The sequence below is a fragment of the Tetrao urogallus genome (genome assembly GCF_951394365.1).
Source record: "Tetrao urogallus genome assembly, chromosome: 16".
Taxonomy (NCBI): domain Eukaryota; kingdom Metazoa; phylum Chordata; class Aves; order Galliformes; family Phasianidae; genus Tetrao; species Tetrao urogallus.
In genome coordinates, this window is record NC_136829.1 from 5,895,511 (window position 1) to 5,920,168 (window position 24,658).

General features: G+C 44.8%; 1 protein-coding gene across 1 annotated transcript in view; it reads left to right on the plus strand.

Moving 5' to 3' along the window:
- The window catches only part of STK4 (serine/threonine kinase 4), a gene marked incomplete at both ends in the record, with an annotated part of 37,569 nt that extends 14,571 nt beyond the window's left edge, over positions 1 to 22,998 (plus strand). Inside the window, 2 exons of the mRNA XM_079543176.1 lie at positions 6,182 to 6,339; positions 22,840 to 22,998. Of these exons, the coding sequence (XP_079399302.1) occupies positions 6,182 to 6,339; positions 22,840 to 22,998 (317 nt within the window). The remainder of the gene's footprint in view (positions 1 to 6,181; positions 6,340 to 22,839) is intronic.
- Positions 22,999 to 24,658: the final 1,660 nt, after the last annotated feature.

The following is a 24,658-nucleotide window of genomic DNA, read 5'->3' on the forward strand; positions in this document are numbered from 1 at the left end:
CTTCACAGTTCACTGCTGGTGTGATGTAATGTAGCTGGTGAACTAAATTAGCAATTCAAGCATATGAGATTTAAAGATACAGGTGTTCACTGGAAATCTGTGGAGGAGGAGAAAGGAAGCTATAAATTTGTAGTATTTTTGGATTTTTTTATGTAACAGAAATTTTAGGTATCCAAGAGGAGGCAGTCTGGTCTTGAAACCCTCACGGTAATGAAAACCTTTTCTCCTCTTTCAGCAAGAGTCCTCAATACTGTACACCACAGATCAGAATGAGTGTGTGGGTGCTCTTTTCCTTACATGTCTCCGCCTTACATTCATTACAAGGGATGATTTAGGATAGCCAGCATTGATACTGATGGTCATTCAGGAGCTTCCCCGTAATCACAGGGCCTGTCAGACACGTTCTGCTTTGATTTAGTTTGAGAGGGGCCATAATTATGGGAGGACTCATCCTCATAAGCTTTGACATGTATCAAGTGTTATGCAGTCTGCTTTTAATGTGAGGAGATTTCAGCTCGTATTGCCACGGGTTGAATTCGTTAGTGATGGAGCACTTTTTGCTCTGGTTGAATAAATTGGCATCTCTCTGCTGTGCTGTATGAAATGACTCAGTCCTATTCATACTGTACAAATTATGCTGTCCAGCTGCTAGCGTTCATCTGTGATCTTGAAGAAGTAGCCTGAAGCAAATAAAACTACAATTCCATTGGAAATGTTAATATTAATGAAGTGTTGCTTGCACGTAATGATCAGGCACTGTCTTGTGCATCTTAGATATGTGAGCAATTTGTGTCAAAGTTACATAATTCAAAACAAAGCAGGCAGAGAGTGCTAAGGCTACAGGGAACTAAGGCTGTGAAATGAGAGGTCAGTGAAGATCTGTGCTTATTTTAACCACATAAATGGAGGTTGAAAACAGACGTGAGAACTATTTAAATTAAAGGAAAAAAAGGGGACAGTGGTAAGGAGAGAAGGTGAGCTCTATAGAGAATAATATTTTGACTGCCTGAGAGTTGAGACTTGCTCTGGAACACATGCATGTGCACAAGTGACCAGTAAAATTTAGACTGAAGGTGAGAGGGCTTATAGCTCTAGCAGAACTGCAGGTTTGTTGACAGCAAGGACAAACCAAAGCGATTGCCTTACAGTACATCTCGATCCCTCAGTGAAAGGGTCTGTGTAGTTGTGTACATGACAGCAGTTTCTCCCAGGGGACTCTGTGGCCTTAAGTATGACAAAAGACAGCTGTAGTTTTGCTTTCTTTAGAGTTAACAAGAGCGGTGCTCTCTGTGGCTGTGCAGAGCTCGGTTCTGAGCTCGTGCTCACAGGACTCATGGAATCATAGAATATCCTCAGTTGGAAAGAACCCGTAAGGGTCATTGAGTCCAATTCCAAGATGGCTTGTCAGCCTGTGGGAGCTTGCTAACATCATGTAAAGAAAGAACAAACCCATGTACTCTCAAATTCAAGAGTATAATTTGTTATATGAAAGAATGTAATTCGTTCTTTGCAGTTGAAGAATTACAAATTGTTTTTTTGTAAAAGCATCTTCCTGAGCTTTTTTCAAGGAGTTGGTTGTACTTTCCTTAGTGCCAGTGAGTTGGTTTAAAACGTTTGATCTCATTGCTGCTGACATCCTGTTAAAACACAGGTATCTTCCAAAGCTGACAACAGTTGTCTTGTTTCAGTTGTCTAAAGATTGCAGCTTCCTGGAATCTTGACAAATACATGTTCATGTACCAAGTATCTGATTTTAGTTTGATATTGCTAATATAGTAATTCATCACTTCATGGTTGTTGATTTAAATTACCTTCCTTATAGATGAATGTTCCCCTTATGAAACTGTTAGGAGTGCTGGTTCTTAAAATCTAGCTCGATCCAACAGTAGTTCAAACCATATTTGTGGTGGGATCTCCTGGCTGCTCCCAGTCACTGGGCTGCTTCCATTTCTGTGAGAGAAGGGATAAATCTCTCACTGTGGCTTCAAGAATAGGTATTTTAATTAATGCATATTAACCTAAGTGCCTTGAGTAAAGAGTGAATATGTTCCTGAGGTTAGGGTTCTGTCTCGTGGTAGGCTGTTTGATTCTAGAATTTACTCCAGCTGGTGATAGGTATCTCTGTGAAGAGTAACAAAACGAGGATTCTTCTGCTGTCAAATTGAGTAGAGAAGAAATCTTACAGAAAAGCAGAAATTATAGTTTCATTGCAAGTTTCATTCACAGCAAGCTCCTTCAGTCAGATAGAAGGATTATAAATCTACTTTCCTTTTGAAGGTTTCCTTTGAAGCTCATGAGTTTCTGATATTTTTCGATTGTGAGAGCTAATTTGGCAAAATCAACAAAATGAGTACTTTCGTTTCTGGGGCTGGATGATACCGAACGATCTGGTTGCACTGGCACTCTTTGCTCTCGGAGGACACGCTAGATCTTGTGCTGGTTTAATTGGCTGTGCTATTTCTTCTTTATCATTTCACATTCCCTGCAGCACCGTATGGAAGCACTGATGCCTCCTTTGTCCACTCTTGCTCAGTGTGAGAGGTCTGTGTGCTGCACTCAACCTTTGTCATCTTTTGGCTTATCTGGGCTGATGTTTTTCTGGTATTATCTAAATACGAGTTGATACCAGGCAACACTGGTGCAAGGAAGGCTTTATGGCATGTATAAGGCTTCTGTCCATTACTGTAGGGCCGATCTCAGCGTGGCTGTACGAGTGCCGGGCGCTCCGTGTGCCCAGCCCAAACCTGCAGTTCTGCAGTCGGCTGGACTGTTTCCAGCAGAGCTGTGGTGTTCCATTTGTGTAATTAATACAGCTCCTAAAAGATGACTGCACATCTTGATGGCAGGCTGCTAATGGCTCCAGAGAGCTCTCGCAGCACAACCGTATACGCTACTCCTCAGCTTTCGAAATAAATGCCCAGAGAAGCCTTTCTTGTCACTGCAGGATGACCTTCTAATAAAAGGTGCTTTTCTGCCACAGCTGTGATCTCACTTTCTGTCCATTATTTGTATTTTAGTCTAACCTTACAAACGTGGAAACTGAAATGCTTTTTGGCACAGACGTGCTTAGTGCAGTGTCATCTTGGCAGCAGCTGATCCTGCAAATAGCGGCAATAGAGTTTTGTCTTCGGCTGCCTGGCTCATCTGTGAAAAGATGGCTCTGCTTAGATGACAGGAAGGCCTCTCCGGCTCCTGCAGGGCTTTAGGAGGCCTCACTGGGCTTCTCCTGCCTGGTCTGGGCTGAGCAAACTCACAGCTGTTCCCCTCCATCCCAACTTCCAGCCCGTTGTTGCTGCACCCTTCTGCTGTGTCCCCTTGGTTGCTTGCACTGATGAGGCCAAAAACCTGTGGTCCTCTCAGGATTATAAACTGCCACTGCTGCTTTGTTTTCTTCCTTCTTTGCCTGTTTCGTATCAGTGTGAAATCAGAAGTTTTAGTAAATAAAACTTATTTTCAGATGCGCCTTGCAATAATTCATGGAATCATTAGGGATGGAAAAGACCTCTAAGATCACCAAGTGCAATCCCAACCCGTGCCACATCTCCATGGCTCTGGAGCACCTCCAGGGATGCTGACCCTCCACTCCGTGGGCAGCCTGACCTATCACCGCTCTTTCTGAGAAGAAATCTTTCCTGATATCCAAGCTGAACCTCCCCTGGTGCAACTTGAGGCCATCACCTCTTGTCCCATCCTGACACAAATATTGCAGCTATGGGTAAAACATGAACGTGGGGAACTGAGAGTGATTAAGTCACACAGTTATTCTCTGGTATGAAACAACAGTCGTAAAGAAACTGTCTAATCCAAAGTCACTTGTGTGGGGCATTTGCTTTCAGATTCTCCCGTGCTAACAGTTGTTTTGTAAGTGTGCAGTGCAGGCTTAATGTAGATGGCTTTTTCATCTAGGAAACCCAAATTAAATTTGAGACCTAAGCTGGCCCTTGGTAAGCTGTGTATGGATTAGCCTGGGTCATTAGGAATTCCTTTATTTTGATAAGCTTTGTCAGTGCTAAACACTGCCACGATTGGCTATAGCATTGACTAACCCCTGCTTTATGCCGGCTGGGCTGCCGGGATGCAAGTGGTGTATTTACTTAGCTCTAAATAAATGTTTTATCACTTAGCTGTAATTGGATTGCTATTGTATTTCAGTAATTATTCCCTATAGCAGATCTGTTCTCTCCTTCGCAGACATTTCGTGGCTGACCTTCACGCAGTCTCTGTCTGAAGACGTCTTTCTTGATCTAATCCTGCACAAGTTATTTTTTGTTGGGTGTGGGTTTTCTGTTTTTGTTTTTAAAGGGGAATTAACGCTAGGGATAGGTGAGATGTGTTCCCTTTAGCATGTCTGCAGACAAATAACTTGCTAAGTATTCAGTGGCTGAACAAGGAATTGGTACACTTGTATGAGGCTCAGACATCTTGCCAGGGGAGTTCTGGATCACTGAATGGCAATTTTATGCTCAGGAGTGATATTCTGTGATTAAATCTTAATGGATTTCCGGAGGAGGTAATAATTTTTTTTGAGAGGAAGGCAGTGCTGAGTCGCTTGCAGCCTGGCACCTCTTTTGTGATAGTCCTGTCTGCACACCCTGCTGTGCGCTGTGCGGACCCAGCGAGCCGTTCCAAGGACGGCTCTGTTTTCTCTGTGTACTTCTGGGACTCTGAAGAGCTGGTTGGGTGCCTGCCAGGCAGATGGGGTTTACTTCAACTGAATGGCATCTGGCAGTGAACCTGTTCTCACAGTCTGGAGTTGTGCACGTGCTCGGCAGTTCTGCTGCCTGCTCCTGTTAACTCTGGTCCTCAGACCCCCAGTCCTGCTTTCTGAAAGTTACGGTTTCTGCATTGGCTAAAAATAAGTTTTAAATAGGTGGACCTACTCCCCGGTCTAAGAACAACATTTTACTGCAACAAAAACACTTGGTATTGTCACACCTCACACGCTCACGGGTTTTTATGAGGCGTTTTATTGTGAAGAGGAGCATAATGGCATTCAGTTCTGGGTAGTTTTAACTGCATGTTTGGTGCTGGAGGCATGTTGCTTGATGGCTTGCTAGGCTCATTTGATGTAATGGTGTACTGAGGCGATAGGAGTAGGGGTTCAGATTGCATGAAGGCTGGAGGAAGTGGGAGAAGTGCTCGTATCCATGATCTGACCAACTGTATGACATCCCTGGTTACCCAGTGGGACTACAATTGTGCAGGTTCACTGCTCTTAATGGTCAGCAGTCGTCTTCCTTTTGTTGCTTCTGCTTGTTCTAAAAGATGATTTAGAAAGGCTAGAGCAAAGTGAACCTCGTGCTGGGACGTTGTGCTCATGGCTGTCTGCTGTGCTGCCCTATGGGTGAATGCATTTCCCTGTTACGGTGCTTGGGAGGCTTGGGAGGCTGCTCTTCCAAATCAAAGTGTATTCAGGCATTTACTGAGACTGTTCTGTTTCCCTTTGTTTCCTTACCTATTTGTTACTGACCCAAGTTTCTTAAATGTGGTCTGAACTTGGACAGTTAATTTATGTATATGGCTTGTTCGAGTAATCCAGTAAGTTCAGGGGAATTAACTTTAAAAAAACAAAAGCAAAACCAACGAAGCAGGACAGTTAACTTGATAGCTTACTGACTGTATCTAAAAAGAAAGCTACGTATCAAATTAATGAATACTTTCTACCCAAGAAAACTAGAACTTAACTTCTCCTACCCAAGACAAACTGGGACCTGTTTGTGAGGCAGATGTGGCAAGGCTTGCTTTTGTACTGCTCCATTCATAAATATAAATGTGGGTTGGTTCTTGGAAAATAATGCTGTTCAGTTTTGGCATGTGAGTATTTGCAGCCTGCAGCCTGGCTGGGATGTAGAACTGCAGCAGCAGGTGGCAGCTTCCTTGCAGCATTCAGTGTGCAGAGCTTGGTTACCTGGTGGCATGGTTTGAGGGACAGATTGCAGCTGTAGGGCCCGAGGTTCCAGTGCTGTCATCACAGGTGTGGTGGACCTTGAGCTTCCCTTCTGCATTTCTGGATGGTTCAGAATAGCTTTCTATCTGAACAGCTGCTGAAAAATAGTACTTCAGCAGTACTGTGTGATTTAGTGTGTGCTAAACAAATGAACTCGCTTTTGGGTGCCATACAAGGCAGCATAACTGAAAGTATATTTTTAAAACTACTGTGCTTTTTTTTTGCTATTTCCAGGGAGGGACGAAACAATGCAGCCAGCCAGACCATCATTCCTGGAATATTTTGAGCAGAAAGCAAAGGAGAATCAAGTCAATAGCTTTGGGAAGAATGTATCTGGCCAGACAAAAAACTCATCTGATTGGAAAGTACCACAGGATGGAGACTACGAGTTTGTAAGTCTATACTACGAAATTCAATCAATGTGACAATCTTTAAGAATTTTAGTGAGAGCTTCTGTAATGTTACTTCTTGTTTTGACAGACTAATGGGAAACCTGAGCAGTTTGTAATTGCCAGTGCATTTGGGTGGGTCATTTTGAAAAATTCATTTTCTATAGGTATTTCTCAGTTATCGTAATCAGCCATTATCTGTTTACTTTTCTTGCTGAAGAACAAACAGGAAAAAGAAAAGCCCGAAGACATTAAGGTAGAAACCTTGATGCCTTCATTCCTCTTCATTTAAAATAAAGTAGAAAAATAGGATTCAGGATGGTAGTTGGAAAACGTAAATCCTGAATGCAGAGTGTTTGACAAACAAACAAACAAATGCAGCCACAGTGTTACAACCATTGAATTTCCTTGCTTTTCTCAAGCTTCAGTGGTAGATTTTGGGTTACGATGTGAACATCAAGCTAATCTTCTTTTTTCTTACAAATGTGCAGTTTCATTCTGATCACTCGTACCATGGATTTTCAGGAAGTTTTCAGAAGTCAGAAGAAAGTTCTGCGTTGCATTATTTATAAGCTTTATGAGGGAAGCGTTCTGATGTGAGCTAAAATGCCAGAAGAAACGTGGTCTGCTGAGCACCACTCCCCACACCGCGTTTCCTTTCAGCAGTGCTTCAGTGCAAGCCCTCCTTGCTCTGTGTGCATTGCACACCCTCACAGCCGTGCTGCTACCTCCTGTGATTCAGGTTGTCACGCTGCACTCAGCCCTTGGTGAGCTTCGCTCCACCTTCACAAAGCTGTGCAGGAGGCAAACTCCTCTGCTCGTCACGACGCAAGGCAGCAGAGGAGGTGCTTCACTTTGTGCCTTGAGCAGCAGCAGGAGCCCTTCGTTCTGGTTGTACAGGTGGGCAGGCTGTTGTTGTTATGTATGTTCTGTAGTTCTTGCTGCTGCATCTCTGGTTTTGTTATTAGACTGGGAAGAGCAGCTGGCAGAGGGGACCTGCTGCACTCTTTCTCTGTAGTCCTTTGCACTACGTCACGCATAGCCTGAAGGCTCAAACTGACTGCGTGGACATGCTTTGCAAAAATAACCTGCAAGCTGCCTTGTCAGCCTGTGTGTGGCAGGGGCCGAGCGCGCGATTCCGGTCTAGCGAGGTGCCCGGTATGTCTCATTAACTTCACATTCTGTAACTTAATTTCATGATAAGTAATAATTTTTTGATGTGTGGCGTTTCCCAGGAAAGACAGAGTCTTAAAATTTTTTTGTGGTCTGCAGAAGATATGGCCCAAGGGAAAATGTGCTGTAACTGTTTTGTCTTTCTAATTTGGGTGATATTCAGCAGTTGCCCTTGTTTCCAGCAAGAAGGATATGCTCTACCCTGTACCCAGTGAGCTGTAGGTGCAGGCTATAGGATGTGCAAAGCAGCTGTTTGACACAAATATGACCTTGTTTACTCATTTCCATTAGTGCTGAAGTATTGCCACGTGCATAGATTACCAGTGTGCTGTGAGCAATAAAAGCAAACCATAAACTGTAGGAATAAATCAGGCCTTGGGTCACCTTCACGTCATAATTTGTAGGCAGCTGTGTGTATTTCTCTGGTTTGACTATGAACGTGCCGGCCTGTCCTGCATGCAGATCTTGTAATGAAGCTGCCTTCACATCTCATTGCTTCCTTTTTTTGTGGAAGGAAAAACACTTGAAAACAACCTTATTTAATACACACAGGGTTTAAATGGTCCTTCTCTGGGCTGTGGAAGTGATGACCGCATGGTGGAACCTCATTCAAGACTTAAAACTGAGCAGTTTCTCCTGTTTGGCTAAAAGGGATCCATGTGATGGCTAGCAGTGGGTAAAAATCATGTTTATTAACACTCAATAATTGAAAGCATCAATGCAATAGGCTTTGCAGAATAAGAAGGAATACAGTCATTAGGTGCTTCAGGTACATCTGTCCTGGACTTGGCTGCAGCTGTAACTTATTTCTGCACTGCCAAGGAAAATAGGTTTGTGCATTGTGTAGAGAGTTTGCAGGATTCCAAGCAGACGAGATCAGTGAGGTGCTCAGTGTGTGCGAGTGCCTCCAGAGCCTCAGGAAACCATTGAAATATTACTGCTTTGTGCTGCTGCAGCCTAGACAAATATGCCTTGTCTTTTGTTATGAGTTCCCCTCCTTCCTCTATGAGTGACATCTGGGGTCTCCGGTCTTTAAAAAAAAAAAAGAAAAGAAAAAAGGAAAAAAAAGGACAATATCAAATTACTGAAGATTTTTCTGTTTTCCACTGTGGTAAAACCATTTGACCTTTTGACTAAAATTGTTGCTCTGAAGCAGGCAAATAAGAAGCTATTTATATCACAAGGCAACGTCATGTTAGATAAGGGTTGGATCAAGCCCCGTGTGCTGTACAGCAGAAAACCCAAAGGTCCTGTTCTGAAAGGTGATGAACTGTGTTACCCCAAAATACGGTGCTCTAACCATGCCCTGCTGTTCCTCTAAGTTGGCATCAGCCGGGTGTATCTGCAGCCTCAGATTTCTGAGGTTGAAATTAGGGATGAGCTGATGCCCGGAGTTGTTATTGCTTCTCCCCACTGAGGGATCAACAGGGATCTCTAAAGATTTTAGCCCTGCTTGACTGCAAGAAATGTTTTTGAAACATCATGATTTTTACCATGGACAAAAGTTCTGATTAAGGGCTGGACTTCCTGCTGTGAGAAGGAACACAGGAATAGCTCCAGTCTGAAGGTGCTGCAGGGTGGGCTGCTGATGGGCAGGCTGCGTTGTGCGTGCAATTCCAAACTGCCATAATCACACCTCAGCATTTTTGATGTTGAATTTCATTTTGCCAGGGCACATTAGTCACATGTATTATAAATTAATAATGCTCCAAGATTTGTTTAGACAGTGTCACACAGGTTTTTTTCCATTCTAATCTTTCAGTGGTACCACAGTGTAGCAGAATTAATTGTGTGCTGTTTCCTACTCTTAACCACTTCTGAAGGGCTATTTATTCCTAGTTTTAACTGCTCTGAGCAGACCAGTATTGTAGTGTTACTTGTGACTAAAGGGGGATCATTTACTATTATTATTACCATTCATTTTAATATTGACCTGCTCAAAAGACCCTCCTTCTCTTCAACCCTGCTGTAGCAGGTTCTTATGGATCATTCAGGCACTATAGCACCAATCACTTTGTTGGAAGTCTGTTTCATTAGGAAGTTATGGTTACAGCCATTCATGTCTTATGGGACCTGTGACAATCCTGAAACCTTTTTGGTTCCATTTAATGATCCCAATTTCACTGGGGAGAATAAGCAGCAGTGAGTGCCCCATCAGTCCTCAATGCTGTCATCCAGATGTGACTTCTTGAAGGGAGCATATAAACAGGAGGGGAAATGGGTGTTCATGAGGGTGGATAGTGATAGGACAAGGGGAAATGGTTTTAAACTGAGACAGGTGAGGTTCAGGTTAAATATTAGGAGGAATTTTTTCACACAGAGGGTGGTGATGCACTGGAACAGGTTGCCCAAGGAAGTTGTGGATGCCCCATCCCTGGAGGCATTCAAGATGTGGCTCTGGGCAGCCTGGTCTGGTGGCTGGTGACCCTGCACACAGCAGGGGGTTGGAACTGGATGATCGTTGTGGTCCTTTTCAACCCAGGCCATTCTGGGTTATTGTTAATGTGTAATGCACTAGAGTGAGAGCACAGCGTGCATCACATCATTCCGCAGGCTTTACAAAAGATGTTTGCTCCAAGGCTTTATGATTCCATCACTTGTGTTATGGGTGCAGCCTGTAAGGCAGTCTGTCAAGAGCTGCCCTGGTGCAGGTGCCTCTGCCAGGGGCTGCCTGGAGCAGGAGGCTGAACTGGGAATGTGGAGCTGTGGACACCAGAGGGTGAACAACAAACGCCTTTCACATTTGGGGTTGTGATTTGCTCAGACAAAGCATTACTCTTTTGGGGTAACTGTCTGGGAAGCTGTCAAGGAAGTGTAACTTTTTTTTTTTTTTTTTAAATAAAGTACATTTTCTGGAGATGTATTCACATCTCTTGGAGCTCTGGTATTATCTGCACTCCAAGAGCTGGTGTCCCAACTACAGCCTCTTCTATGTAATTTTGTAGGCTTCAGATTCAGAAGGCGTTACATCTATTTCTATTTACCTGATAGAATGTGTCTCTATTTAAGCTGGTTCTAGGCAGAGCTATTGCTTACATCTTCTTACAAGTATAACAAATGAAAGCATCCTCTTCCTAAATGAGGAAATAATTCTATTTGCTAAAGTAATAAAGAAAACTTAAATTTTTCTGTGTATTGAGATAGCGTGCCATTACACTGCTCTTATATGGTATGCGCTGTTTTTTAACAACATCCTCATTTCTGCCCTTCTGGTTAACATGAAACATTACATTGGAAACAATGATAAAAAGACAGAAACTGGTCTTTACCAGCAGAAAAGCATACTAGTGTCTCATAAGTGTCTTCAGCTTGTTCCATTGCACATCAGGCTGTTGGTTGGTGATACAGTCATAGAATCAGTCATAGGGTCATGGGATGGTTTGGGTTGGAAGGGACCTTTAAGATCATCTATTTCCAACTCCTCTGCTACAGACAGGAGCACCTCTCTGTGATCATGTTGCTCACAGCCCCACTAAGGAAAAACCTTTCCTTCCAGTTTAGGGGAATGACTTAATGTTGAGTTGGCAAGAGCATGTGATTCTTACAGAAAAGTGTATAGGAAGTGTAATTCTTTCAAAAGCAAATCAAATCACAGAAGGATCATGATGTATTGGTCAGACTGATACCAACCTAGAGATGCCTGCAGATCAGGATCTCCATCTGCACATCAGGGATGGTGCAGCAGGAAGGGTGCTGGCCACGATGGCTCAGTGTGGGCTGCAGTCATAAGCCAGAGAGGTGCAGCAGCTGCTGTGAACCAAGCTCTGTGCTCTGCTCAGCCCTGCTATGAGTTGCTGCTGAGAACTCAGAGCTGGGGCTCATGCCTCGCCCTGCTGCTTCTGCTGTGCAGCTGCAGGAGGGCAGTTTGACGTGCAGCTGCTGGGTGCTGTGCTTCCTCTCCCAGCTCTGCGCTGAGTGGCTGCGTGCTGCAGCCATCTGTTTCTTCCTTTGGAAGTGATTTATAGGGAGGAACTGCTAGGGGGCAGGTGATTTATTGTTTATCAATAACAGTAAACACGTTCTGCTTTACAATGACCAAAGGCTCTAATTTATTGTATTCTGTCTGTGAAGATGTTATTTGTCTTGTGAACAGCTTGTTGTCTACCAATACCTGGAACATTCAATGCCTGTGGTTTCTCTGAACGTTCATTTGGATAGCATTTATTAGCCATCTTATGTTGGTGCTTTATGGCCATGCTGCCTGCTGTCTGTCCTTTCTCAACTGATTAAAAACTTGGGACTATTTTCTGTACAGTTGCAGGCTTTGAAAACAACAGCAGACTCAGTAATTGGTCCTTGTTTCATTGAAGCTGGTCCTTGGGTCTCTTCTAGCAATAGGAGAAAGGGATGCTGAGGATATGTGGGTGAGGCAAATGCTGGAAGGAAAGAACTTTTGTTGTATGAGGGAACTGCTGTTGGGTGACTTTTTACAGTTTATCAGTTTGTAATGTTTCCTGCCTCTAAGATGATCCAGCAGGCTTTATCTCCTTCTTACTTACCACTGTCTTTTAAGCAGCTTGGTTTAGGTGTCTCTGCACTAATCTTTTTGTTTTCCCCCACCCAAATTACTCAAGTGAATAATCTGAGCTGGTTGCTGAGGCTCCAGAAAGTCTGTCCACTAACAAAAAATCCTTCAGAGCATGCAGATCTGCAGGTCATTCAGAAGTTCATTGAGAAGCAACTAATCTCAACTGCTATTGATCTGTGAATCTTGTGATACACTCCTTATTTTCTAAGGAAGCAAGTTTCTCTAACCCGTGCGTGACGAATGAGGGTTGGTTGTACCAAAAATTAGCTTAAATATATATGGTTTTGTGTAGAATAAAAGGGAAGTTTGGTTAAAGCCAAAAGAATTGTTAAAAAGAATTAAAGAATTGTTTTTTATTGTATCATTTTCTAAGGCTGTTGACCAAACACTCAGTGAACCTTCAGAATTTTCTGTTCAAGAGTTTCTCCCCTTTGTGTGCTGTGAGCTCCCCTTTTCCCAGTTACTTCTCAAGCACCCATTGATTCAAAATGTCTTACTTCAATCCTAAAGTAAACTTATTTACTAGAATTTGGATCAGTTTGAGAGGGAAAGCCAGATCTGGGATGGCTGATAGGTATTCCTGTCCGTGTTTGCCAGACCTACGGCAGATTGCTGGCTGGGATGCAAACAAACTGAAGGGTACTTATTTGTTTGTTCTCTGCTGACTCTAAAGTAAGGCTTGGAGAGCATTCAGATCATCACTTCGAAAGACTCCAGAAAAAAGTTCTTTTCTGACAAAAGAAGGCAATCCAGAATAGAAAACTCACTTCCAAAAGTGCACCCCAACCGTATATCCTGCTAATTGAGTAAGGTCTGGAAGTACATTGCCTGGATGTAATTTCTGCTGTGAAGTATGATTTATACAAAGAGACAGCTTTTTGTGATGTTTTATTCAACAGTTTTAAATGTCACCTGCCTTGATTTATAGCATTGATGTCCCTTAAATGGATTTCCTCTTTTTTCCTTCAGCCATCTGCCAAAATTTTTTAAAGCTCAGCTAATTGTTTGTTCTTCACTCAAGTGTTACCTTGCTGGCATGTTCTTCCCAACAAATACTTTAACCAGTGACATCTTTATTAAGGAAAAATGGTTTATTTTGTTACCTCCTAATCAAACATACAGTTATTTTAAAAATAAGCCTTGGAACAGCTTGCTTATCTTCTCTTTTCATCTTTAAGTGGTCTTGAATCTTTCATAGTGTTTGCATGGAGGAGGCACTCTCAGCCTTGCTACAAACCTCCTGAATTTATGGCTGCTTCCAAGCACTGCTGTGATTTACAGCAAGCTCCGTACCATGTAGGTTTCATAAACCTTTCTCAGTTCCCTTTGTATTAAGATGAGAAGGCACGCGTTTGGCTTTATAATTTGTTAGCAGTACTTGAAATGGGAAGAATAGTGCAGTGACTGGTATTTTCTATCTGCTGTAGAAGAGAACAGCTTTCTGTCCTCTTCCATTTTATAACAGGGTCATTGTTCACCACCTGCTTTCACTTTGGTGCGTACTGACATTGATTGCAAAGCACTTAAAGCTACGACTCGCTGTCAGAATTTCATTTTCCTGTGTTTTTGTCTGTAGCATGCCTTCTGTGACATAAGGCTTTTAAACAAAACTTGCAGTGAGTGGGAAGTAAAGTGAGTCGCTGCTGTTTGCGTTGCATTGCTGAGGCCGCAGCCCTTAATGGAGACAGAAGTAATGCAGCCTGAAATCAACTTCTTACAAAAGTATTTAGGGTTGTAAATGCAGCATCCTGGCTGTCCTTTCCTGACTGAGACGCTGACTGAAAGTTGTGTGGATGATTGAAGTGCCCAGCTGTGTTTTGGGCAGGCAGTGTGAGTGCTGGTTTTCTCAGTGCTGTGTGCTGGCGGTCAGGCTGCAGCGTGCATTGCTGCACTGGGAGGAAGAGAAGAGGAATTAATAATTAAAGGTGTGACGCTGGAAAAATCTCACAACATACTGAGTTCTTTAGAAAACCTGTTCCAGCCTTGTTATGCCTCGAGACCTGTTTTCAAGCCTGGGTGTGTTCTTGGCACAGTGTCTCCTTTGAAGAGCATTGCAGCTCGAATGAGATCGATTGGAAGTGCTTCTAAAATCTTCTTGCAGCTCATCTGTCAGCATGAATGTTGGTGAAGGTTAACACCACTAAAAAAGGCAGGTTTGCTCTGGTTGTCTTCAGCAAGGAGGGCTCCTCTTGGTGGCTCGTCATCAGGAGCCCAGTAGAGCTGCTTGGGATCACCTTGGAAGATGGAGTCTGTGGACAGAAGGATGAGGACAGGGTGAAGCCTGCCTCCAGCCATCTGTACTTCCCAGATCCTCACCCAGAGCACCGCCTGCAGCTGTGTTCTGTGCAGCGGCAAAGTCAGCTCTGACTTCTGGACCTGCCTTCTGCCTTTGTGCATATAGGAGTAAATCCTGAGGAAGAATCAGATGATGCTCACTGCTGGCGTGTGGTGCCTGGAACTGCTGGGTGTCTCCGGTTTACCTCAGCAGAGGACTTTGCAGTGGGAGTTTTGTCACCTTTGAGGCATCTCCAGCAAACAGAGCGATGGAGTTTGCAGTGAGCTGTGGGCATGCTGGGAGCTTTGCCCTGCCCGTCTGTGCTGCGCTGAAGGTGATCCCAAGCTTTGCTCTTCAAGAAAGAGGGAGGAAGAGTCACTTAGCGTGCACACAGTCTGAAAGGAATATTACTGAGAAATAGAGTGCTTAATTCCTTGTTCTGCAGCTCGCCTTCACACGGTGTCATTATAAATAGATGCCTAAGTCATAGCAAACACTTGAGAAAAGCTCGCATGGCACAGCATGCGGGTTTGTGTGACAAGGATTTTAAGGAGATGGCTCATTCACTAGAGGGCCGTTCTGCAAAAATATTTGTCTCTGAAATACCAAACATATGCCCTTGTTTTCAAAGCCTGCAGCCTCTCCTGGGGTCGTGCAGCTATTCATTTTCAAAACGCCCTTGAAATCCCCAGTCTTTCTGCACAAAATGCTGAATTCTCCTGCCACCTTCCTCGCGTTCACATTGCCAGATCACATTTCCTTCCCCGTGGCGGAGGAGAGGCAGAGAGTGGCAGTGCTGCTCTGTCACTTGCTGTAGGGCACATGGCACTGGGAACCTCTGTGGCCCTGCTGCAGGCCAGCCCTGCTCAGAAGCAATCCTGGGGCAGGGAATAGATGAGGAAGGACTAAGAGTGAAATTAAAAACATTAATTGAGTAGAGATTAATATTTACAGGGATGAGTTAGTCTCAGAAGATGAAGCTGCTTGTCCTAAGCTGTTGCTGTGCCTTAGGGACTGCAGTGTTGATGCATTCAGATAAGTTACTAATGCCAGTGCAGTGTCTTAACGTGCTGTATCTCACTAAGCCAGCTTCAGTCTTCCTGGAAAAGCAGAGAATTTCAGGTTGGGGATACACTTGCCTTCTTCTTGTGCCTTACCTTTATTTTCCCCAGTAGCTCTCACTGAGTGGTTCTGAATGTCTTTCAGCATCTTTGTCTTCCAGTAGCAAAACGCTCCGTCTGCGGTGCAACGCAGGCAGCATTCACCTTCTGAGCAACGCCAGGTGGCGGTTACTGCTCGTGGCTGCTGGTGGTGGTGTGCTCTGGGGTGGAGCCGTGTGGTATGAAGGAATCCTTCGGACTTGTGGTGTTACTGCTGCTCCTGCAGGCCTTCTGCTGCACTCAGGATAAGCGATCTTGAAGAAATACATTGATTTTTAATGAGTGAGCGAGTCAAGAGCCCATAGGAGTTCCTAAACAAAGAGTGAATTTGACTGAGAGAGAGATCTGTTGCAGACACACGTACCCTTCCAGGCAGAGCTTGCCTCACGTTTCTGGAGATGTGTATTCATTTTAAAGGAATCAGCATTTTCTGACAGATTGCCTTTCTTAAAAAGAAAGGGGAGAGGGAGGCAACTTGACCAGCTGCGCACTTTGCAGTTGGTTTGTACAGCTAGCAGGATCTTCAGTGAAATGATTTATTTTACCATGTCCAGAGGTATTGTCATACTCTTACTTAAGGAAATTAAAGCATGATCACTTAGAGGGGGGTTGGACCTGCTGTGTTTTTTCTTACTCCAATCTCTGGTCAGCAAGTGTATTTTATAAGCAAGCGATGCTCCTTTTTTGCTGTTTTTTTTTTTCCTCCTTGTCCAGACAGGCTGACCTTTTAGCTTGGTTTGTAATTCAGTTACTGAAATAAAACCGGTGAGATAACCTGTCTTTGTGGTTATAGGATTACTCAGCCACTGTCTAAGTCTCTGAAGGTTCTTAAGGTTTGGACCTCCTGAAGTTTCCTGCTGCAGAGCAACAGCGAAACAGTTTGTTATTCCCTTTGTTTAGGCTAAGTATTTATAGTACTTGGGATGGTTTTGGAAGTGAATAATTATTTAATAATTTATTGATAATAAAACTAGAATACGAGGGAATTTAATCTTGGAGCTCAGAAGATTAAAATGCAAAAAAAAAAAAAAGCAAACAAAAAGAAACCAACCTTTTTTTTCTGGCCAGTCATATCAATGAGGATTCCTTTGGATGTTGATTTGTTTTTTTTTTCCCTGAATACAATTTCTGTACATTACTGAGGCTAGTAACACTACGTAGATGCTGTATGGATGTGCTGGCAGTGACACTTCCTCGAGCCTTTTAGGGATTGCAGTAAGGAAGGATAAGGTGCAGCTCTTGGCTGTGAGCAGCTCTGGGATGCCAGCACTGCTGATGTGCAGCGTGATGCTCTCACAGCTGGACCATCTCTGCCCTGGGGATGCCGCTCTGTGCCTGTACGTCTGCAGAGCCTGAGCTGCCAGTGAGGTCTGTGTGTGCTGTAGTCCTCTGAAAATTGTATTAGGAGTTTTCTGACACCCTGCCAACAGCAAAGCTCCCCCTGGCTCTGCAGGCTTCAAGGAAACAGGGCAGAGCTGCAGACTGGAGAAGGGCAGCCAGCAGAGGAAAGATGCCTCATGGGTGATGAAGGAGCAGATGTGTATCTGAAGTGTATCTATTTATCTCTTCAATAGCAGTGACAGAGTTGGCAAACGTGCTGGAGCAAGGTCCTTGCTGAACCAGCGGGATCAAACCATGTGGATATAAATAAAGCCTGAAGAAAGAGAGAGCTTGCTGCAGAAGAGACAGATCCTGAGCTGGAGGCAGCTTCTGCTTCAGAGCCAGAGTGAAGGAGCTGCTGCTGTGAGGTAGTGCTGGAGCCCAGACAGTTGCCCAGAAGCCCATCATTGTCCTGTGATTGCTTTAGCAGCCTTGCTAAGCGAGCTGCTGGGCTGGAAGGAGGTCCTGCAGAAGTTCCCAGCTCAGAGCTAGCCCTGCCTGGCAGGGAGTGGGCCAGGGGGGCAGTGGCTTCCAGTAACTCCATGTGCGCTGGGTTCAGGCACCTTTATTGCAGTCATATCAGCAGAGCTGCATGTCAGATAGCTGGGATCCTTACCGGTGTTGTACCAGGAATATGTTTCGCTTCCAGGAGCCTTAAAACTCCACCACTGCAGAAGTGAGATACAGCTGTCCTGAGCACACCAGCTGAGAAGGGCTGGGTCTTCTCCAGTACATTTCTCCTAAAATACTTCTTTTCATTTCAGCTAGGATTGAATGCTGAGTGCATTAGTGTCTGCCTGTCCTCCCCAAAAAGGCACGTTGCCATGTTACTGCTGTAGCTGCTTGCCTTGCACTGACTTAGGTTGACTTGGCCTCTGAAGCGTGTGTTGATCTGCTTGAAAGTTGGGGTCATCTGTCTTGTGTGGAGTCATCTCTTGTCCACATAAGAGTGTGGGTGATCTGAAACTACTGTCTCCAGATGTGCACTCACTGCATCTCACCGCAGTCCCTTTCTTTTAGAAGTTCTGGCTGCAGTCTGTTTAACTCGTGCTGGATGCTTGCAGCCCATGATGTGTTTTGCTAAATAATTAAGATGCATTAAAAGCAGAAGCTTGTGCTGCTGAGACTTATTTTTCAAATCCTTTGAAAGATTAATATCTGTGTTTTTAATCTTGCATGAAATCCCACAATGAGTGCATTTCATCCTTTGCTTTTGTAACGGTATGAAACTTCTCATGCCAAAAAGGGGGGAGAATCAAGGTAATTAATATTTGTGTTGGTGCTGGGGTTCTGATTTACTGAAGCCCCTCCGTAGCACAGCTACAGACTGACAGATGTGTGAGGCTGTGGGGACCTGGCAGTCAGGAGGAGAAGTGGGCAGGGAGTGCCTGCAGGTTCTTAGATCCCTGTGTCCCTTGCGTTGGGCACACGGTTATGGTGAATAAGTGGTTAATGCCTGCTCGTACGTTCCATCGAGGCCTTCTAACGCTGGGAACATAAATGAGAACAAGGCACTTAATTTTTAGATCAGTGATTGAAAGGACGCCAAATGGGACTGAGCCAGCATTTCAGGAAAAACGCTGAGGGAAAATGGCATGCTATTCCAACACCAATTTATATCACCATTTTCAGGACCTGGACTCCAGAGCACTGCTTAGCAGGAGAAATCACCCTCTTCATTTAATTTTGGCCTGAGAAATTGAATGCTTTTTTTTTCTGGCTTTAAAAAAAAACGTGCATGGCACTATTCTGTGATCTGCTTCCTCTGGGTGTATTTGGTGTGAGCACTTAATTGATACAGCACTTGAACAGCCTTTTGGGTTGCAGAAGGCTAATTCCAGAATAACCTGAGTTCTTACAGCCATGAGAGCTCGTGTCCATGGGCTGTGATCTGTGACAGCTTCTCCCCAGCTCCTGGGCTGCTCTCACACGCAGCACTGCGCTCCGAGGTGCTGCCACAAATAGTTGCACGTAGCACCCAATGAGTGTCTGCAGCCCTAAAATAAAACTCTGCTCGAGGAGGTGATAAAAGAAGAGTTGGAAAGTTGAGGTGGATGTGCGTCAGTTGGAGTCGCCGGATCTGACAGCGAAACGTAAGCATTGCCCTAGGATTTATTGGAAGGATTTATTGGAAGGGAAACATCCTGATAGCATTGCTGCTGTTGTTCCTTTAACCTGTCTGTCGCTGTGCCTTTTTCCTTCCTGCTCCTTGTCCATAATGATTTCATCACGTAGTTGGAGCGGCTCTCAGGTGGTTTAGTGTTATCTGGGTGACTGCTGTTCTTGGAGGAATCTTGTCTGATTTTGGAGTGTCTGGCCCTTTTTATGTAGCCTTTACTTCCCCATTCCTCTGAAAATCAGAACCCTGCTGACACCTGATTCCTGTGGCACCCAGGAGCTGGCAAACATCCTTAGGTACTCCATGGTCTCAGCAGGTTCCACATGTCTGCATGTCCATGTGCCGTTTCCATAAAACCCATTTTAATCTGAAAGTTTACTTTAATTCTGAGGTTTGTTATGACAGTAGTGGCGGTTTTCGTCATCTCTAGCAGCAAACCCCTTTTTGGCATTGACTATTTAGCATGGCTTGGATAACTTCTTTTGGATGGACACCCTTCTGAAGCCATGCTCAGCGTTGCCTGCCTGAATGCAAAGCATTGTGCTCCTTGCTAACATGATTCGAGATGCTTTGAGTCTGTTTAGGGGCTTTGATCTCTGGGTGTGCAGTCAAGAATTGTTAAACAGCAGTGTAAAACCAGGAAGAAAGGGGAGGGAGAACAACAAAAGCTATGCTCAAGCAAGAATTATTTTTTTTCTTTAGTTCCCATCTAGCTGATGTCTTTTCCCTGTGTGGCGTGGGAAGCTGCAGTTTCATTATTTCTGTATTTCAGTCTTCAAACTCCCACTGGCCCTTATGAAGTGAGAATCGCTCAAGCCACTTTTTCAAAGGGTTATTTAAAACTTCTAAGATGACATCAAGCTCCAGTGGATGCCAACTGGAATGTTGGGGTTGAAGGCAGGCTGGTAGCTGGTGTTCGCTTCCTAAACAACCCACAGCTGGTGGTGGTAATTCTGCAGGGCTGCTCAAATGTTTTCACCGTGAGGAAATAACCCCATCTCACCACTGGCATTTATATTCTGGTTGTGCTCCAGAAGGCAGCATCTGTCTGCAGATCTGCGAGGTGATAGGATAAGTGCAGCCCCTCTCTGTGATGGATGGGTTCAGGTTGGGCACCAGCTTCAGGAATTTTAAGAGAGTGTTTGGAAAACAAGCCGACGTGTTGTGCACAGTGGGGGAGATGCAAAGAAAAGGCTTTGCACTAAATCTTGGCATCTGATGCAGCGTCGTCAAAGGAAAGGGAAACGCTGCAGGAGGGCAGTGCTCAGGGTTCCTGTGAGCCCAGTGGAGAGGTGGCAGGAGTTTGTTCTCCATTGGAATGTTATAGTGGAAGAGAAGAGCGTTACAGCTGCTGGGAAATGGCTTTTCTGTCAGATGCTTATAATTCATGCAGCAGATGGATGTTCTTGGCAGTCTTTTTTGCAAGAGGAGCACTAGGAATGGGAGCTGAGGTGGGACTGCTGGGCAGCACTGTATTTATGGCAGTCGTTTGGGCTGTCCCAAGGCAACAGTGCCCACATATGGGGACCATACTGCTATGCTGGGCCCCAGACTGGCTGTGCTGCTGCCCTGCTGCAGGAAAAGGGTCTGACATCCCTGCAGAGAGCCTCCACATGTTCCCCTTTTGCTCAGGTTCAGTTGCATTCAGCAGAATATCGTGTTGCAGCCACACTTGCCTGGATTGTAACAAATGCTGGGGATGGGTTGTTTTATGATTTTTTTCTTTTTTTTTAAATGCTGATTTGAAAGGATGGTGACTCGGGGAGGCAGTTTGCTGAGGTGAGCACTGTGCAGTGATTTGTTATCAGTGATTATCTGAACTGCTTGCGAGGGATGTCAGTGGTAGCTTGTGGATCTGTTACTTGAAAGAAAAAATTGTGCCTCACAACCTTGCATAGAAAGAAAGCTGTTAATCAAATAGTTAACAATTAGCAATGGGACCTTGCTCGAACACTGTCACTGCTCTACCCCCTCTCCCTGTTGTGAGATACACTTCATTGTAAGACACTAACCTTAGAACAAGTGTTTTATCAGCCTTTACGTTTGAAATGCAATTCCTTCCTTTAAAAGGTTGTCATGGCTGTTTGATCACAGCGGATGAAAATAGATAGCTCTGACAAAGGCATTTGGGCTCTTTACCACAGAGGAATCGCTGAGGAGTGAGGAGGGGATGGGGCTGAGCCCTGGGGCTGAGCCCAGCTCCAATTGCAGCTTGTCAGCACTGAGACTTCACCCTGGGCATCACAGAATGCTCTGCCCTTGTCCTCTTCTTATTTTGCTCCTGGCGCTTCGTTTGGAGAATAATGAAGCCTAACCCTACAGAGACAGATGTGCCAGCCTTTAAAAACTTCATTTCCAGGAGAAAGTGTGTCTATGGGCTGGTTTATGAGGCAAGGCCACGCAGCAAAGTGAAATGGAGACGGTCAGGTTCTAAGCACTCCTGGTTTTCCTTTCAAAGATGCATTTGCAAGTGAGAAGATGACGTGTGGGTGCGGGGCCAGGCATCCCTGCTCCCCTTCCCCTGCCCTGCGTGAGCACTGCTTCTCAGCTATGAGTAGTTGCACGCCGTTGCTGTCATGGGGAGCATTCACGCTCTGCACCTTTCAGCTGGGGCTGCCCTCTGGCTTCTCTGCTTCCGTTAGCAGCAGCGTGGCATTCACAGCCACATTGATGCTATTCCAGATGAACTGCCTGCAGGTGGTTCACCATCACCCAGCACTACACACAGGACGTGTTTCTGTGTGCGTTGACTTCCCTCTCCTCCCTCCCCAGCACCTCCCTTCTGTTTAACCCATGATCAGCAGCCTGGTTCTGCATCCCCTGTCTGCACAGTTAACGTACTTCAGATTTGTTCCTATTAATCATAGAGTCATTAAGGCTAGAGAGGACCACTAAGCTTGTCTAGTCCAACCGTCTGCCCATCACCACCGTGCCCACTGGCCCTGTCACTGTGTCTTCCTGTTGCCTTTGTCCACTTCAGACTTTGACATCTCTGCTGTAAATTCCTTGGACTATGAGGGAAGGGAATGTTGAATGATCACCTGCTCTGTAATAAATTATTGTGAAAAGGTAACTGGTGCCATACATCAGCTTAAGCTGCTGCCTGCTAATGTTGCATGACTGTGTATAAATAATGTATATTTTCTCAGTGGAAGTGCTTTGTCTTTCTAATGAACAGCTTGCTGATTGGAGAAGCAGACTGTACAGCCATACTGAAAGAGTTTTGTTTTGCCTGGACTACTAGATCAGATTTGTGATCCTGTGGCAGCACGCAGGCATACAGGCAATCATCCCCACTGTGCTGCAGTGCCTGTGAGGCAGCACCTCTCACGTGTTTCTGGACGTTTTCTTTTTGTCTTGGTTGGGAGAAGAACTGGCACCTGGGGGAAGCACACTCAACATCCCTGTTTTTTCAGTGTTATCCTAAAATCCTCTTGTTTTCCAGGTTACAGTTTCACATAAAGGACATAGCTGTGGACAATTCAGGCTGTCCTGGGCAAACTTTGGCACCTTGAATCACAGGATATAACTTTTCTGTGCCAGTTCTCAGCAAACAGGCACTCACAAGAGAACCAACTAAGCCGAGGGCAGGCACATAGTGAAGTCAGTGCAGGAGGCTTGTCCTGACCAGCCTGACATCTGCACAGTGAAAGACAGCAGTTCTGTAAAACACGAGTTGTGCTTGCATATTGTATCAGTGCAGGGCTGACCTGAGCGACCCGACGTGTGTGCTCTGGGATTTCTTACTCAGCAGAGGAGTCTGAACTCCTCACCATGACTGATGTTCAGCCTGAGTGTACAGAAGCACCTGTGGCTGTGCGTGCGTTCAGTTCTGATGCCAATATCTGTTGTTTCCTCTCCCTGCCAGCTGAAGACGTGGAGTGTGGATGAGCTGCAGAGGAGGCTGTCGGCGCTGGACCCCATGATGGAGCAGGAGATCGAGGAGATCCGCCAGAAGTACCAGTCCAAGCGGCAGCCCATCCTCGATGCCATTGAAGCCAAGAAGCGGCGGCAGCAGAACTTCTGAGCCACGGGTAGAATGTCCTTCCAGCCTCCAGCAATCAGCTCCTTGCTTCTATGACTACTAAACAGGTTGATTTCTATTGAAATACGCTAGCAAAATAGAGGGCAATACTTCTGCTCATTTATTTTTCCATAGCACCTTTGTGAACTCAGGAATGCCATTAAGTGGAGAATCCTTGTGGTGTGTTTTAATTTAGGCACATATTTAAAGCAGTATCCGAAGGAGTTCTGTTACTGTTTTTAGATGGATTATTTTTAAGTCAGATGAGTGGATAGAAATAGACCAATGGAAGGTGGCTCACACTCTTTTCAACTGAACCTTTCCATACTCCGTTTTCTTTAAGTTAATATGAATTGTGTATTTAATGGCTGCATCTGTTGTGGGTTTTTTTAATTGTTTTTGTTGTTCTTTGTGAATGCACAGACTCTGTTTCAAGCTGATGACTGTGTGGTTCTGCTGTTAAGGTACTGATAAGTTTTAGGTCGTTGAAGAGAGTAGATGAGAACACGTACAGACTGTCCCAGCTGTTTGGAAGACACTTAAATCTCATTTTTAAAAAGCTGTAAAAGCCCCATGCCTTACACTTTGTGCTTTGATCGAGTGGGATTTCTTCAAGAACTTGGTTTTGTCCTTTGCTTGTGTACGTTAGGAATTAATATGAGTAGATGAAGTGTGTTGTGCCTCCAGGAGAAGTTACATTCTGTAATTTAAAACCCACTTTGACTTAAAGCCGAAACCAATCGATGATCTGACCTAAATCAAAGCAGATTCCCCTTCGTCTGTCCTTCTGCTGACAGCAGAGTGCTGGGAGGGCACGATGTGTGAATGGGTGGAAGTCATTGAACCTCTCTCAGAATTTGGTACTTCTGCTGTGTCTGAGAGCACTGAAAGGACTCTGCAGTGTGTGAAATATTTCATACACTTCATCATTTCACATTTACCTCTTTAGGTGCTGGAATGAAAACTTCACAATACTTTGCATTTCTGCCAGGCTTAGCACGTCAGAAAGTCAAACAGAAAGCAGACATTCATTGGGTTGTCAGAGATGTGCATTGTTGGATGGAGTGGGGGCAGAGCTGATCCAGAGAGGCCAATGGCTGATGTCCCTGTAGCCAATGTCTGGGAAGAGATTCATTCTCTTCAGTCCCTCTGAGTGCTCCTTTCTCATTAAATTTCCCGACACGGGTCTATGGCTGAAGATGCCCTGCTTGTACAATCAGTGAGGATGGTGCACTTCGCTCCCACTGGTGGAGCTGAGGAGGAAACTGAAGCAGCGTGAGGTGAGCCCAGATCTGGGCACAGAGCGAGTGATGCCCCTGCACAGCTTTAGGTGTACCTAGCTTATGGTGAAATATTTGGACAGAACCACGTATTGCTACTGATTTGTTTTTGTTATGCTCTGACGGAGAGAAGAGTTTCCATGCAATCCTCTGAAACAGGCCTTGGTGCTTCCCGCAGGTCATTAAACAGCACTGTCTCCTGAATCAAATGCTGCTCATTCCATGCCTCGAGAGGCTCTCATTCCCTGCTTGCAGCAGACTGCTGACTACTGTTAACAGGCATACTCCATTGCTGTGAAAGGAACCAAGCCATTTGTACCCCCTGCAGATCTGGCTGCATCGGTTTGTCCCAGGGTGAGCAGCACTGCTCTGCAAGCCTGCTT